Consider the following 16332-nt stretch of genomic DNA (forward strand, 5'->3'; position numbering starts at 1 on the left):
TTGAGTGTATAATTGGTATCTAGATAACCAGTAGTTTGTCTCTTGGTCAGTTCACCAATAATTTGAAGTTGTTTGTGCCTTTAAAACGAACCTCTTATGTTGCTTTAGACAAATATGTGATATTTCTGGGCTTCAGTGTCCTTACCTAAAAAAATGAGACGATTCTCAGTTCTACAGGTGACAAAAATTGGTTCCTGGGGGCAAAAAATATCTTTAAATATAAAGCATATACACACACACACACACACACACACATAGTCATAGATAGATAAACAGTATATATTTGTTAATAATATTTCATGGAAGGAGAAGGCAATTAGGTTTAAATAAAAGCCTGGAGAATAGGGTTGAGAAACACTGGACTAGGTCTTCCAAGTTTTTCTCTGGCTTTAAAACTGTATTTTTAAAAAATTATTATTATTATTGTTATTTTATTTATTTATTTTTGACTGCGTTGGGTCTTCGTTGCTGGGCTTGGGCTTCTCTAGTTGTGGCAAGCGGGGGCTACCCTACGTTGCGGTGTGTGGGCTTCTCATTGTGGTGGCTTCTCTTGTAGCAGAGCACGGGCTTTAGGCGCGCAGGCTTCAGTAGTTGTGGCACAGGGGCTTAGTTGCTCCACGGCATGTGGGATCTTCCCGGACCAGGGCTTGAACCTGTGTCCCCTGCATTGGCAGGCGGATTCTTAACTACTGCTCCACCAAGGAAGTACCAAAAATGTATGTTTCTATATGAAATAATGGAAAATGAGTTCCCTGAAAAACTAAAAACTAGGAATTTCTGATTGTGATTTCAGAAGTTGAATTGTTGCTTTAGTTAAATAACTGAATTTATGTTTTAGGGTTAATTTATCATTAGGTACCATGAAACAAATATGGTTGGCTTAAAATTTATCCTAGTTCATAAATCTGTCAAGTTATTTTTATATAATAAATAATTGAATTTGTGGTGAAATTGACCCTTCAGTTCTCTCAGTAACTGAATCAAGGATTCCATTTCGTGACAAAATATAACTAAGTCAAAGGGACATTGAAGCAGATGTTATTTTGTGGTGGTTTAAGTTAGTACATAATACATCTAAAGTCTGTTATCTGAGTTACAAATAGAAGTTAAAATATATTGTCATGTTATTGATATAGAATATCAAATATATACTTAAAGTAAAGCTGAAATTAGTAAAACATTGAGGACCAGAATGGATATTAAGTGTTTGTACTAGGACCCATGATAATAAGACTTGTTGTTATGCAGATTTTGACCACAAATCAAGTAAAGATCTAAAATAGTAGCATTTCATGCAACAGACATATTAAAATATGGTATATTATGGTTATTATATTAATCATTCATTCCATTAAACATGGAGCACATATTATGCGCCAGGCGTTATGCTGGATTCTTACAGGTTGAAGTGTGAACAACATATCTTCCTACCTTTGAGAAATTCATAGAATACCAGAGTTATGAATGGATTCCCTATATTTCTGACTTTCACATTTCATAATGCTGATATGAAACACTGATATTATGAAAAGAACATGTGAACTAGGATGCAGAAATCCCATGTTTCACTATTTATTATCTATGAGCTTTAGGCAAATCATTTAGCCTTCCTAAAGCCTCAGTTGCTCCATCTGCAAAAATTGGGGTAATAATACCTACGCTGTCTTCCTCAGAATGTTGTGAGTACAAATGAAAAATTTAAAAATGCAGTCTATGGTTGTTGCTGTCATGCTTGTTCTGACATCATTTTCACATTGCCAGTCAATGAACCTGTGACCCTCTTTGCCATGGTATGCCCCAAAAGATTACTATTTGATTTGTATCCTATATTTTCACATCTTTCACTGTTTTTACTTATCTTTAATCTCACCTTAGATCCTTTAATTAAGAAGTGCAATTCTAGTTTTGCTTACTTCCCTACCATTACATCTTCTGCTGTATTTTCTTATAGCTATGCTATAATTTTTGGCTACCTTGTTTAAAAATATATTCACTTCTTAGCAGTTATTTGGGCTAAATTCATACAATAATTACTGCCTTGGGATTTCACTTCAGTTTGTTGAAATTATAATTAACATTATTTCAAAATCTGGTATTCTTCATATATTCCACTTACTGATAAACATGGCCTGCTGCTTAATACTTAGCTGGGTTTGTAGGAAATGTTGCTGAATCTTTTCAAGAGACTGAGCAGTAACTTAGTGGTAGTTAAACATTATTATATCTACATGGGAAGCTATATTGATACATTGTTTTAGTTTATTCTGAGGTAAAATGCAAAATTAATGCCAAACCAGATCTTAGACTTCCAAAATATAGTACCTTCTTGATCTGGGTTTCTAGATTAAAAAAAAAAAATTGCTGAACATCATTAAAATAATGACTATTATATAACTTAATTTATTTCATATTGAAATTGGATAACACCTTTCTTAGACTATGTGCTATCACATTTTGGGGGGAAATTTAATCTGTTTAGATACATATAACATGTCCAATGGACAAAACATCCATTGAACATGGAGTAATGGACATATTTTAAGAGTTTCTACAACTATTTTTTCCTTAAGAGAAGTTAATAGGAGGGAAGGATACAGGAAAATAGTTTAAAAGTTCTTCCCTTACTATTAGCCCGTTCAAACTGTATTCAGATTGCCTGTCCCAGAATATTCCTCATGCTTTTTAGCTTTTGTTGAATTTCTTTTGTTGACTTAAGTGTACTTATTTTTCCATCTCTACAGATTCTACCTATCTTGGAGGACTCATGAATTTTTCTTTTCCCATGACTTTACAAACTAATCTGTGCCTTCTTTAAAATTATCTTTTATTTTCTTACAACTGACTTTTATCACATTTGATATTTTACTTCAGTTTTTTTCTCTGTGCATGTCTCTTTCCTTTACCTACATTATATGATTTTTGCATCCTCTAGAGTTCTTTTTACCTAGACAATAAATTATGTATGATTTTGACTCAATTTTTACTTGTTGGATTAGTTATTTTCCTTTTAGAAATGATATATCAAATGTAAGTGGGAAATTTAAGACAGGTAGTAGAAATTAAGTGCAAGGTAGAATGTTATGAAATTATTTTTTTACCGCATTGCATAGACAAAAGAGCACCTAAGAAATAATGCCCTCAGAAACATGAAGGCAATGATTTGACAAAAATAATGGATGTGGTATGTATATATGAGGCTTGTATGTTTGTTACTCACCAGCTCCTCACAGAACAAATATGATATCTTGCTGGTATGTTTTATTTGTGAAGTTATGAATGACTGATCAGTGAAATAAAATTTTTAGTAAGAAGTCTAAAATATTAGTTCCATGCAGCCAATTTCTACTTCAATTCGGGTGATAATATCATTATAATTACAGAAGTTATTATCTAATTTAAAGTTAGCCTTAAGAGTAACATTTGAAAACTCTGTATGATCAATTAACACTCATAGTCTTTGAGAAAAGAAAAACAAGAAATCCAGACAAAATGACTTATCTTACTATTTATTGGATTACCATCATCTCAGTGCTTATGATGTTTGACTTTTATTATTTTTAAAACGTTTATTAAATGACAAATAATATTTGATTGTATGCCAGACCTTGTCAATAAGCTGAGTAGAAGTTTTCTTACAAAACATTGATAATTTCTTAGTCCTAACCTCAAATCCCATTGAGGAGGTGGTCAGAGCTGTGTGAGCACACATAAAGTTTAGCATGTAATTTCAGAGGCTCTTTGGCACAACATTAATCTCCCTCTTCCAAAACCTACCGTAGAGTTCATGATCGTCAGGTTAAAAACCCCTGCTTTAAGTTCTGCTTTAGTTCTCCAAGACTTAGCAGTAAACAAACTGTGGGTATTAACTCTTCTGGATCACACGCCTTGCTTTTAATAGAGCTGTCTACCATCACTGTAGTGTTTTTTTGTTTTTTTTTTGTTTTTATTTATTTATTTTTGGCTGTGTGGGGTCTTCATTGCTGCACGCGGGCTTTCTCTAGTTGCGGCGAGCGGGGGCCACTCCCCGTTGCGATGCGCGGGCCTCTCACTGTGGTGGCCTCTCCTGCTGTGGAGCACGGGCTCTAGGCGTGAGAGCTTCAGTAGTTGTGGCTCACGGGCTCAGTAGTTGTGGTTCATGGGCTCTAGAGCGCAGGCTCAGCAGTTGTGGCGCACGCGCTGAGTTGCTCCATGGCATGTGGGATCTTCCCGGACCAGGGCTCGAACCCGTGTCCCCTGCATCGGTAGGCGGACTCCCAACCACTGCGCCACCAGGGAAGCCCACTATAGTGTTTTTGATTTTGTGTTTTTCTCGGGGGTGGGGAGTGGTACGAAATGCTTTATTTTCACCTCCTTTGAATTGTGATTATTTGGAGTTTACGGCGTCACCCTTGGAATGCTAAAATTTGGCTGCTGCAACACAGGTCATGCCAACAACTATGGCATGATATTGTTTATGGTATAGTTCTTGCGCTCCCTTTTCTGAGAAAATATAAAAGTGTCCAGCATTTCTTGAAAGAGGCGAGAGACTTCGAAGCTGTTTGCCACTGGTACAAACTAGTAAAAAGAAAGAAAGATGGCAGCTGAGAGCGGTAATTGCGTGTGACTCCAGCACCCCAGTGGAGGATGGTTTTATATTGCCAGGTTTAGGGTGCTGGGTGCGATTAGAAAGAGGTTCTTAAAAAGCCTTTCATGTAGTGCTGTATTCCAGCCTGCATGGAAGTCATATCATTTAAGGAGCATTATGTAGTGTTGAAATCTATGTGTTATGGCCATGTTTTTAAAATTTTTAAATTTTTATTTAACTATAGTTGATATACAATATTGTGCTAGTTTCAGGTGTTTATTCAAACTGATAAATAGGCAATTCACTGATGAAATTCTTAGTGGTTGGCGTTTTGAACCTCTTCCTAGCTGTATATACAGAAGCTATAGGCAAAGAGAGATGATTTTTAAAACTGGTTTAAGTTTTAAAAATGTATTGTTTCTTACTGTGGTATGCTTTAAAAGGTTAGGGACTAACTAAATCTAATTCAAAATCTGAGCTCTAAAATGTTTTCTTATATGTATGTGTTATATCAAAAGGACTTTTAAATTGTCTTGACTTTTTAAAAAATAATTGTGCATAATACCGTTACCTGTCTCATTTGATTTTGGACCAAAACAGAATATGTAATGTGTTTATGTCTAGCTTGGCATTTGTTTCCAAAGGATTACTAGACTTTTGTCAGTTTAGTTAGATATAGCAGTATGCTGATGTACATTATTTATGAGAAATATTTCACGTCAGAATAATAGGAATATTTATATAAGAAAATCAAATGCGGATCTTTTAAACTCACTGATCTTGCAAAACAGCAACAATAAAAATAAGACAAACAACAAAACAACTTTACTTCATGCTGCATTCTTTCAGGGGGAGGAAAAAACTCTGGCAAACAAACACAAATGGTTTATTGTGTTCATTTATTTCTTTTGTCATGTTACAGCATTAAAGCTAGGTCCTGAATCATTCAAGTTTGATGGTGCAGTAGAGGCTGTGGCAGTTCGGCAGGCTGAAAAGTATTACATCCTACGTCCAGAAGTAATTGAAACCTATTGGTACCTGTGGCGATTCACTCACGACCCAAGATATAGGGAATGGGGCTGGGAAGCAGCACTGGTAAATAAGCCAATATTTCATTTTATGTGCAAGAGTGTTCACTTAAGCCTCCTGCAGTGCCATTGTATCCTCATCCATGTTACCTCATGTTCAGTAACTAGAGGGCTGCTTTCATTGTTTTGATGGAAAAACTGTTAGTTTGTTTCTTAAGCAGTAGAAGTAAACCTTAAAATCCAGTTTAGTTCTCTGTTTGAACTATTTTCCTCCTAGTATTCACTCATTATTCTTACTGAATAACTAAAGGAGTCATTTAAATGGCAGTTTTTCACTATGATTATAAAATTTCTATACTTGCCTATTAATGCTTAACCTCTGGGGGAAAAATAAAATCATTGTGAAATTGCCCAGATTCACAGCCTGGGTAGATTAACCCCCATTCACTTCAGCTTGTGTTCAGAGTAATTCCTTAGTGGCACCGTAAGAAGGACTAGTGAATTGTTAAAAATTTTCTACATTGAAAGACAAAAAAACCCCAACATACCCTCTCTCTTTCTCTCTCCATATATATATATATATATATATATATATATATATATATATATATATATACACACACACACACACACACACACGTGTGTGTGTGTGTGTATATTTGAAATGAGGAATTTTTAATGGTTAGTAAGTACAGTAAGCAAATTGTTTACTCATAAAATGCTAGCCTTTCAGAGAATTCCCTTGTCATCAGTACCTGGGAGGAAGAGAAATCATTAGAGTTTTCATGAAAGTATAGCTTATCACTGGGAGTGGAGGTGTTTTATTCTCTAAGACATACTAATTATGATAAATAGTACTAATTATGATGCATATTCATATTCAAATTGTTTAGCTTAAACTTGCAATCTAGATAGAATGAGGACATTCTAGGTGAGGTAAGCAGTGTTAGTAAATTGCTCAGACAAGAATGTGCAAGATATGTTTCAGGGCAGAATATAGACCAATTTATGTAAAAAGGTTTCACAGGGGCAACTCCAGAGAGAGAAGTTTGGAGCCATTATGTAGATGGCCTTACATGCCAGATCAAGGCATGAATACTTTACTCAGTGCTTCAGGAATAACACACACATACTTAGCTTTCTCAGTTACTATATAAGTGTTTCTCATTTGGCACGTGGGGATTAAAAGTCCTTTGCCTGTCTAAAAAGCCCCTCAGATCTTCTTTTTCTTCACCATCTCCTACCCACCAAAGCTCCCTAACTTTAAGAATCCGTTATGGGACTACTAAAGGTTTTTGAAAGGGGAAGGAACTACTGAAGACTTTTTAGTGGGGAGTAACAAAACAAAAGGATCTGATTATAATCTGCAAATTGGTGGGTCTTGGAGACCACTGCGATAATCTAGGAATAATGTGATAAAGACGAACTAAGGTGAGGACACTTATGTGTCATTTGTCATTCAGACATAGATGGTCCTTATGGAGTTTAACAATAAGAGAATATTAATGGAAACAAGGCAGTTATGAATACAGAGCAGGAACAGATGAAGCATTTATTGATGCTGCTTTTCTCTGACTACCTGGGTCCAAAATTGGAAACACAGCTGCTAGTGAAACTCTCCGTGCAGGAGGGTCCTGCTGCAGTTGAGAGATGGACAAAATGTTGGCACAGTGGTTTGGGAATAGGACACACACACATACACACACACACACACTTCTGTTGTGTAGTAATGGCTTTTACTAACGCTTACATATATCAAGCAATATTTTATATAGGGGAAATACGTAAAGTAATCCTGCAATGAATATGACTTGAATGTCCACTAATATTTAATGCTTCTTATTTAGAGGAATATGGGAGATGTATCTGAATCATGTGGGGCAGGGAGGTGAGGGGTGGTGGCAGAAATGCATCTTCTCATTGAGAAACACTAAAGGATAATTTATCCTTTTCCTAAGGTTCTTTTTTTTCCTGTGCACCTTCTTAAAGGTTTGACAGGCTCAAACTTTAACCCATATCTGTCCATATTTGAATTACAGAGTTAAAATTTTGCTTCTGTAGCCTATATGGACACACACAAACTCTGAAGAACAAGAACTGAAATAATTATACTTAAAATTCAAGTTTCAAAACTATGACGTGATGAGAAGGGGGTGCAGTGTGGAGACAAAAGAGAAGAACTCACACCTTAAATAGTATTTTCCTTCTTGCCCACCACTGGCTCCCATGTTGTGTTTAAAGAAAGAAAAGGGAAGACAAGCTGGGACAGAATAGTGGTATCTCATGTCTTCTGTGGCTTTAACTATTCCAGTTTACATCTTCAAATTTCCAAACTTGAATATGTTATGCATGAAAACGTGCCTTTGAGAAATGTCTCTAAATGGCTTAAAGATTAGTCATGCCTCCCTGATACTTTCACAGTATCCTTAAACCGCTCTGATGTTCTGCAGTGGTAAAGATGCATGATCATTGTGAAGAATATGTGTTTAAAAACGTATTCATGTAAATTGATACAGCCACTGTAGAGAACAGTATGGAGGTACCTTAAAAAACTAAAAATAGAACTACCATATGACCCAGCAATCCCACTACTGAGCATATACCCTGAGAAAACCATAATTCAAAAAGAGACATGTACCACAATGTTCATTGCAACACTGTTTACAATAGCCAGGACATAGAAGCAGCCTAAGTGTCCATAGACCAATGAATGGATAAAGAAGATGTGGCACATATATACAATGGAATATTACTCAGCCATAAAAAGAAACGAAATTGAGTTATTTGTAGTGAGGTGGATGGACCTAGAGTCTGTCATACAGAGTGAAGTAAGTCAGAAAGAGAAAAACAAATACCGTATGCTAACACATATACATGGAACCAAAAAAACAAAAAAAAAAGGTTCTGAAGAACCTAAGGGCAAGACAGGAATAAAGACACAGACGTAGAGAATGGACTTGAGGACACGGAGAGGGGGATGGATAAGCTGGGACGAAGTGAGAGAGTGGCATGGACATATATACACTACCAAATGTAAAATAGATAGATAGTGGGAAGCAGCCGCATAGCACAGGGAGATCAGCTCGGTACTTTGCGACCACCTAGAGGGGTGGGATAGGGAGGGTGGGAGGGAGATGCAAGAGGGAGGGGATATGGGATGTAGGCATACATACAGCTGATTCACTTTGTTATAAAGCAGAAACTAACACACCATTGTAAAGCAATTATACTCCAATAAAGATGTAAAAAAAAAAAAAGTTTAAAATACTTAGATAGAGAAAAGTACCAAACCCTTTGGTAAGGAGACTTTAAAAACCAAACTGTAATCAAAATGGAACTACATAAAAATTAACAATTTGATTAAATAAACACTTTCAGTGTTAATTAGCTTTTCATTAGAAAGGAGGAAGACCAGACAAGTAAAATCTTATTCTGAAACTGTCAAATTCTCATAGAGATCTCTGTAAACTTTTGACTATGGTTCCTTAACTTGTCCTTCAAAGTTTGAAATTCTATGGAATTGACTCTTTGGTCTCATCTCTTTCACAGGCTATTGAAAAGTATTGCCGAGTCAATGGTGGATTTTCTGGGGTGAAGGATGTATATTCCTCTACTCCTATGCATGATGATGTGCAGCAGAGCTTCTTTCTTGCTGAAACATTAAAGTAAGTAGATGCCTTAAAAAATTTTTTTTTATTGTGGGCGGGTTTTGCTCTGTGGTCACTACATGATGAATTATGACTATGTGATGTTACACTAAATTTTATTACAAAAATCTTTTTATGTAATTGAGTCTTCAATTTTTAGCTACATCTCATGAAGGCATTTTGTCAAATAAGAGTACCTTTATTTTGTACTTAGCTCTTTACTATGCATTAGAATCACCTAGAAGACTTCTTAAAATACAGATTACTGGGCCATACCCAGTTTCTGATTCAGTAGGTCTAGGGTGGACCCTAAGAATTTACATTTCTGACAAACTCCCAGGTGGTACAGATGATGCTTGTCCTGGGATCACACCTCAACTCCCTGTTCTAGCTAATGAAATCTCTTAGGAACAATCATAGAGTTTTGATGGTTACTAGAGTGTGTAAGACCATAGCCACTCATCCTCCCAATGAGGTTTCCTGTAAAGATATCTGTATAAAGGGAATAATTGAAAAGAAAAAAGACAGCTTTATTATTTGGGCTTATACTCAAAATCCCAGGCAGAATTTTATAAACTTTTCTGGAAGAAGGTGGAGACCTTAAATATGTCTACTTCCCAAAAACCCTGCAAGGTAAGGTCCTTAATACCTTCTTTTAAATTTCACGTTTCTATTTCCAGTCAGTCTCTACCTGAATGCCTCATAAACTGTCACTACATTTGTTCCAAAAATTGTTATTTCCAGACATTGTTCAGGTTATTTGAGGATATATCAGTAGGCAAAAGGGACAAAAATTCTCAGTCTCTTGGACTTTACATTCTAGTATACTTCTAGCTTACATTCTGGTGTATTATGGTTTAAATGTACATGTCTCAAACTACGTTTCTTATCCTAAATGGCAATCTTACTCCAATTTTTCTTTTATTATCCCTGATATTTTTATTTTCCTATCTTCTCAGCTTGTACGTTATGGTTATTTCTTTTTTTCTCATTCTAATGTATCACTTTCTTGTTATATCGTTTCTTTATTTTGCCCCCTCGTTTCCATATCTGTAGTTGACCCTAGACCAAACCCTTATTTTGCTGAGATGGTTTAGTCAGTTCCCTACCTCCAGTCATTTCTTGTATTTGTTTATCCTGTGTGATTAGGCTTGAGACTGTACGAGATAGTTGAAAGAGCACTGGACCGGAAGATAAAACCGCAGGAGCTTTAGTTATACACTTGCTACAACCTAGCTGAATGAACATGTCAAAATAAAACTTCCTTGCTTTCAGTTTTCCTAGCTGTCAACTGTGGAATTTGACCCAAATTATGTAAGATCTCTCTCTTTTAAAAATTTTTTTACTGTTTTTTAAGCCCAGAAAAATTGTAAGAATAGTACAATGATTGTATCTTTCACCTAGATTTACCTTTTGTTAATTTTTGCTGCATTCCCATACCCCCATGTATATGTATACATAGACACAGTTCTACTTGTTTGCTTATTTATTTATTTGCTTTATAATTTGAGAGTTACCAGCATTCTGTTATTTACCTACCCAGGAGTTTTTAGGAAAAGGGCATAATCTTACACAATCACAATACAGTTATCATGCTTGTGAAACTTAACATTCATACAGTACTGCTGCTTAGTATATAGTCCATTTTCAAATTTCTCAACTGTTCTAATAATATACTTTATAACTTTTAACCCCAACCCAGGGTCCAATAAAGGATCAATTGTTGCATTTGCTTGTCATGTTTCTTTAGTCTACTTTAACCTAGAACAAAGTTTCCTTATTCTTCTTTTGTCTTTTATGACATTGACATTAAGTATTCAGGCTACTTGTTTTGAAGAATGTCCCTCAATTTAGATATTTGTGATTATTTCCTTATGATCAGATTTAGGTTAGACATTTCTGGCATGAATATTATATAGATGATGTGACCTCATTTCATCTCATAAAGAGGCACGTGATAACGGTTTAACTCATTATTGATGATTTTAAATTTGATCATAAGGTTAGATTTGATTATAAGGTCATGTAAAGAATCTTTTTTCTTTCTGTAATAAGTGATCTGTGGAGTGATAACTTTGAGACTGTGTGAACATCCTTTTTCCAAGTCTTTCTCACTCAGTGTTATTAGCGTCTTTCCTGAGCATCTTGCCTGAATTGAATATTACTACAGTAGTGGTAAAATGCTGATTTTGAGGCCTCCTCTAGTCTTAGAAATTACTTGATGTTCGACATTCATATACCATTTTCTTCATGTCACTCTTCTCCTGCTCAAAAGCTCCAATGGTTCGTTCATCTCTAGCTTCATTTCTCACTTCTTTTCTTTATATATTCTGTCCTTAAACCAAGTTAATCTATCTGTTTATATATCTATCTATCTATAATTTGTTCCTTTGCATTTCATTGTCTATTTCATATTTCTTTGGCTCTGGCAGGAATGTCTTATTCTTTCTATCAGTTAATGCCCCTCTCTAAATAAAGTTCAGATCTTACCTCTTGCAGGTTGGCTTTCATAATTAATTCTCAAATGCCTCCTCAGTACACACCTTGAGCAGTTTAGCACATGGGGTAGGGCTGCAAATACATATGTGCCATGCTGCTTTTCCCCTTGCAGTATATGGGATATCACCAGTTGACCTTGGTACTTTTCCCTGCCAAGTTCAAGTTCAGGAAGAATCCTTCTCAACGCAGTACTCTAGGTAACCACTTACATATATACACACACACAAATACATTTGGATCAATAAAAGTAGAAAAAGTCAAAGGAGGAATCATGTAGGTATTTATAACAAAACCTAGGCTAAGAAAATTATCACAGTTGAGCACTACATTCATTTCACCTCAGCTCAATTGTTGCATCTTTATTTGAAGGTCTGATAAACTGAGAAAAGTGTACATGTTGAGGATACATTTCAGTCAGTTTTTCTTGAGTTCATATATGTCAGGTATTAAATGGCTAAGACAAATCACAGGTTAGTTGAAAACATAGTCTTCTTAATGAATTTATTATTAAAAGAAAAGAGAAATACATAAAATTAAGACCAAGTTTACCACCATGGTGTGTCTGCTTTCACTGGTATCAGAATCTCCAGGGCAGAAGTTGTTTTGCGTGTGTGCACCTGTCTGTGTATCTTGCTTGTGTGCTTTTTCCCCCTTCCTATCTTAAAATTCAAAATTTGAATATAATGGCAAAATTCTGGAAAACTATATATATAAGAATATGTCAAGACTTTTATATAGTGAAAGCTATGGAAAAAGATGTACATGGATGTTTATTGAAGTTATAAAAATAAAGAGTTACTATATGTTCAATATTAGTTGAAAGGTTAAATAAATTATGACACATCCACAACGGGTATTATGGAACCAATAGCAATTATAGACTTGTCACAGTATAATGTTAAGTAAGCTATTAAGTGCACGTATACATATATAGATGCACATCTTTTTTTTTTTAATCAGTCATCAATTTTATACACATCAGTGTATACATTTCAATCCCAATCGCCCAATTCAGCACACCACCATCCCCACCCTCACCATGGTTTTCCCCCCTTGGTGTCCATACGTTTGTTCTCTACATCTGTGTCTCAACTTCTGCCCTGCAAACTGGTTCATCTGTACCATTTTTCTAGGTTCCACAGACATGCGTTAATATACGATATTTGTTTTTCTCTTTCTGACTTACTTCACTCTGTATGACAGTCTCTAGATCCATCCACGTCTCAACAAATGACTCAATTTCGTTCCTTTTTATGGCTGAGTAATATTCCACTGTATATATGTACCACAACTTCTTTATCCATTCGTCTGTTGATGGGCATTTAGGTTGCTTCCATGACCTGGCTATTGTAAATAGTGCTGCAATGAACATTGGGGTGCATGTGTCTTTTTGAATTACGGTTTTCTCTGGGTATATGCCCAGTAGTGGGATTGCTGGGTCATATGGTAATTCTATTTTTAGTTTTTTAAGGAACCTCCATACTGTTCTCCATAGTGGCTGTATCAATTTACATTCCCACCAACAGTGCAAGAGGGTTCCCTTTTCTCCACACCCTCTCCAGCATTTGTTGTTTGTAGATTTTCTGATGATGCCCATTCTAACTGGTGTGAGGTGATACCTCATTGTAGTTTTGATTTGCATTTCTCTAATAATTAGTGATGTTGAGCAGCTTTTCATGTGCTTCTTGGCCATCTATATGTCTTCTTTGGAGAAATGTCTATTTAGGTCTTCTGCCCATTTTTGGATTGGGTTGTTTGTTTCTTTAATATTGAGGTGAATGAGCTGTTTATATATTTTGGAGATTAATCCTTTGTCCGTTGATTAATTTGCAAATATTTTCTCCCATTCTGAGGGTTGTCTTTTCGGCTTGTTTATGGTTTCCTTTGCTGTGCAAAAGCTTTTAAGGTTCATTAGGTCCCATTTGTTTATTTTTGTTTTTATTTCCATTACTCTAGGAGGTGGATCAAAAAAGATCCTGCTGTGATTTATGTCAAAGAGTGTTCTTCCTATGTTTTCCTCTAAGAGTTTTATAGTGTCCAGTTTTATATTTAGGTCTCGAATCCATTTTGAGTTTATTTTTGTGTATGGTGTTAGGGAGTATTCTAATTTCATTCTTTGACATGTAGCTGTCCAGTTTTCCCAGCACCACTTATTGAAGAGACTGTCTTTTCTCCGTTGTATATCTTTGCCTCCTTTGTCATAGATTAGTTGACCCTAAGTGCGTGGGTTTATCTCTGGGCTTTCTATCTTGTTCCATTGATCTATGTTTCTGTTTTTGTGCCAGTACCATATTGTCTTGATTACTGTAGCTTTGTAGTATAGTCTGAAGTCAGGGAGTCTGATTCCTCCAGCTCCGTTTTTTTCCCTCAAGACTGCTTTGGCTATTCGGGGTCTTTTGTGTCTCCATACAAATTTTAAGATGATTTGTTCTAGTTCCATAAAAAATGCCATTGGTAATTTGATAGGGATTGCATTGAATCTGTAGATTGCTTTGGGTAGTATAGTCATTTTCACAATGTTGATTCTTCCAATCCAAGAACATGGTATATCTCTCCATCTGTTGGTATCATCTTTAATTTCTTTCATCAGTGTCTTATAGTTTTCTGCATACAGGTCTTTTGTTTCCCAGGTAGGTTTATTCCTAGGTATTTTATTCTTTTTGTTGCAGTGGTAAATGGGAGTGTTTCCATAATTTCCCTTTCAGATTTTTCATCATTAGTGTATAGGAATGCAAGAGATTTCTGTTATAAATGCACATCTTAATATTATTTCAATAACATCAAAATGTATACTGTGATTTAGCTTAATTGGTGTTATTCTTTTAAATCCAGTTCTGGTTTTGCTTTTGTAATCAGGGAAAAAATTTTTTTTAAATAAATTAAACTGCAGTCACATTTTCCTGTCTCAAATTCATTTGCTGTCTTTTTGCCTAGAATCAAAAGACATTTTTTGAGCTGCAAAAAAATTTAGAGATCCAACATACACCAGTGCAACCCATCCCTCCCCTCTACACATAGACATTCCCAATGCTAAAAATCTCTTTACGACATACAGAATATTTTGTCATAAAGTCTTTTGTTAATCTCTAGTTAACAGGCAGCTCACTGCCTCATAAGTCTAACCCATTACATTGTTCAGAAGCTTTCATTGTTAGAAATATCTTTCTTATATTGAGTTAAAATCTGCTTCACTGTGCGTTCCATTCAGTGATCCATACTTTACCATTTGGAAATACGGAGTCTTCTACATGGATATTAACTAAAAATACTTGTATTTATCAGGCTAAAGGTGACAAGTTTCTGTACTGTTTCTTTCCGATACCAGTCTGGTTGACTTCTCTGGAGATGATTCCATGGTTTTCTAGACTGAACACTGCATTTAAGATGTGAATAAACCAGTGCAGAGTACCAGTTGCTAATTTGGTCATTATACCTTCATCAAAGCAAGATACTATTGTATTCTGTTTTCTGGTAGCCCTGTCAATATAGCTTGAAATTTTGATATAGGTCTTTATTTTTTTTTAACATGAACTAAGATAATTATTTTCTATCTTACATTGGTATGATTAGCTTTTATGAAATTTATTATATTTTACCTTTATCCATTATTAAATCTTATTTTGTTAGATTTAACATATTCTAATTTATTGAAATTTTTTTGAACTCTTGAGTTTTTCATTTAATGTATTAGCTATTCTAGCTTTGTGTCACTTACAGATTTAATAGGTATGCCTTTTCTGTATATACCCAAGTTAATCAAACATTAAAGACATCTAACCTATGTATTCTTAACCAGTTCATACTTATCTATCTTTTCCCAGCTCTTTCCCTTAATAGCTGTGTGACGTTGGACAAGTTACTTAATTTCTCTACCTCAGTTTCATCATCTGTAAAAGAGGAATTACTAATAGTATCACCTCAAGGGCTTGTTATGGGGATTAATATAGCGAAGCCCTTAGAATTATACCTGGCACAAAATACAAGATAGCAGGTATAAAGTTGCTATAGGACAGTAGGGCTGGGAGCTGGGGAAAAAAGGTAGATGTGAAGCAATGGAGAAGGACAAACTAGAACTCACAAGGACCAACGATCCCACTTATGTGTCTCACTGCCTCCAGTGTTGATAAACAGGTGACTTGCAGAAGTAGCTGGCACCTTCTGCCATGGGGCTATACATGTCTGGCCCTGGAATTGGAGAAATTGATGAGGAGCTCCAACAGGAACTGCAGAAATTGCAGGTCTGGCAGCTGCCCCACACCTCCGAGGTGAGCCAGGTAATCACTGACAACATGCATAACTTTAACAGCACGTGGCAACCCTGCACTGCCCCTCAGAGCATTATGGCTCCTGCTTTACTTCAGCCTCCACATCACATGCATATTTTTTTGTAGCCAACCCTAACCCAGAATCATACAGAGAAAGTAATTCTGACAAATATAGTTCCAGCTTAGCTATGCTGACAAAGTATACAATCACCACAGGAGACAGGTCCCTCCAGATAGTGAAAAATATTATAACCTACTTTGTATCATATAGTATACAGTATTTGTATATAAAAGAGATCATTTAAAAAGTATTATAAAGCTATACTAAT

At 35.6% G+C, this 16332-nt stretch overlaps 1 protein-coding gene across 4 annotated transcripts in view; it reads left to right on the top strand.

The window, feature by feature from the left end:
* MAN1A2 (mannosidase alpha class 1A member 2) overlaps nt 1–16332 on the top strand; it is a 219503-nt gene that overhangs the window by 130375 nt on the left and 72796 nt on the right. For 3 of the 4 annotated variants that reach the window (XR_009008394.1, XR_009008393.1, XM_007169316.2), the window contains exons 11-12: nt 5487–5659; nt 9142–9257. Coding sequence is in view for 2 of the 4 variants with exons in the window: in XM_007169316.2 (XP_007169378.1) it covers nt 5487–5659; nt 9142–9257 (289 nt within the window). In the remaining 2 variants the exon portion in view is untranslated. Of the gene's footprint in view, nt 1–5486; nt 5660–9141; nt 9258–10388; nt 10945–16332 lie in introns of those variants that run through there. The other variant, XM_007169317.2, reaches the window with a different exon arrangement.

This window comes from Balaenoptera acutorostrata, chromosome 1, assembly GCF_949987535.1.
Source record: "Balaenoptera acutorostrata chromosome 1, mBalAcu1.1, whole genome shotgun sequence".
Taxonomy (NCBI): Eukaryota; Metazoa; Chordata; class Mammalia; order Artiodactyla; family Balaenopteridae; genus Balaenoptera; species Balaenoptera acutorostrata.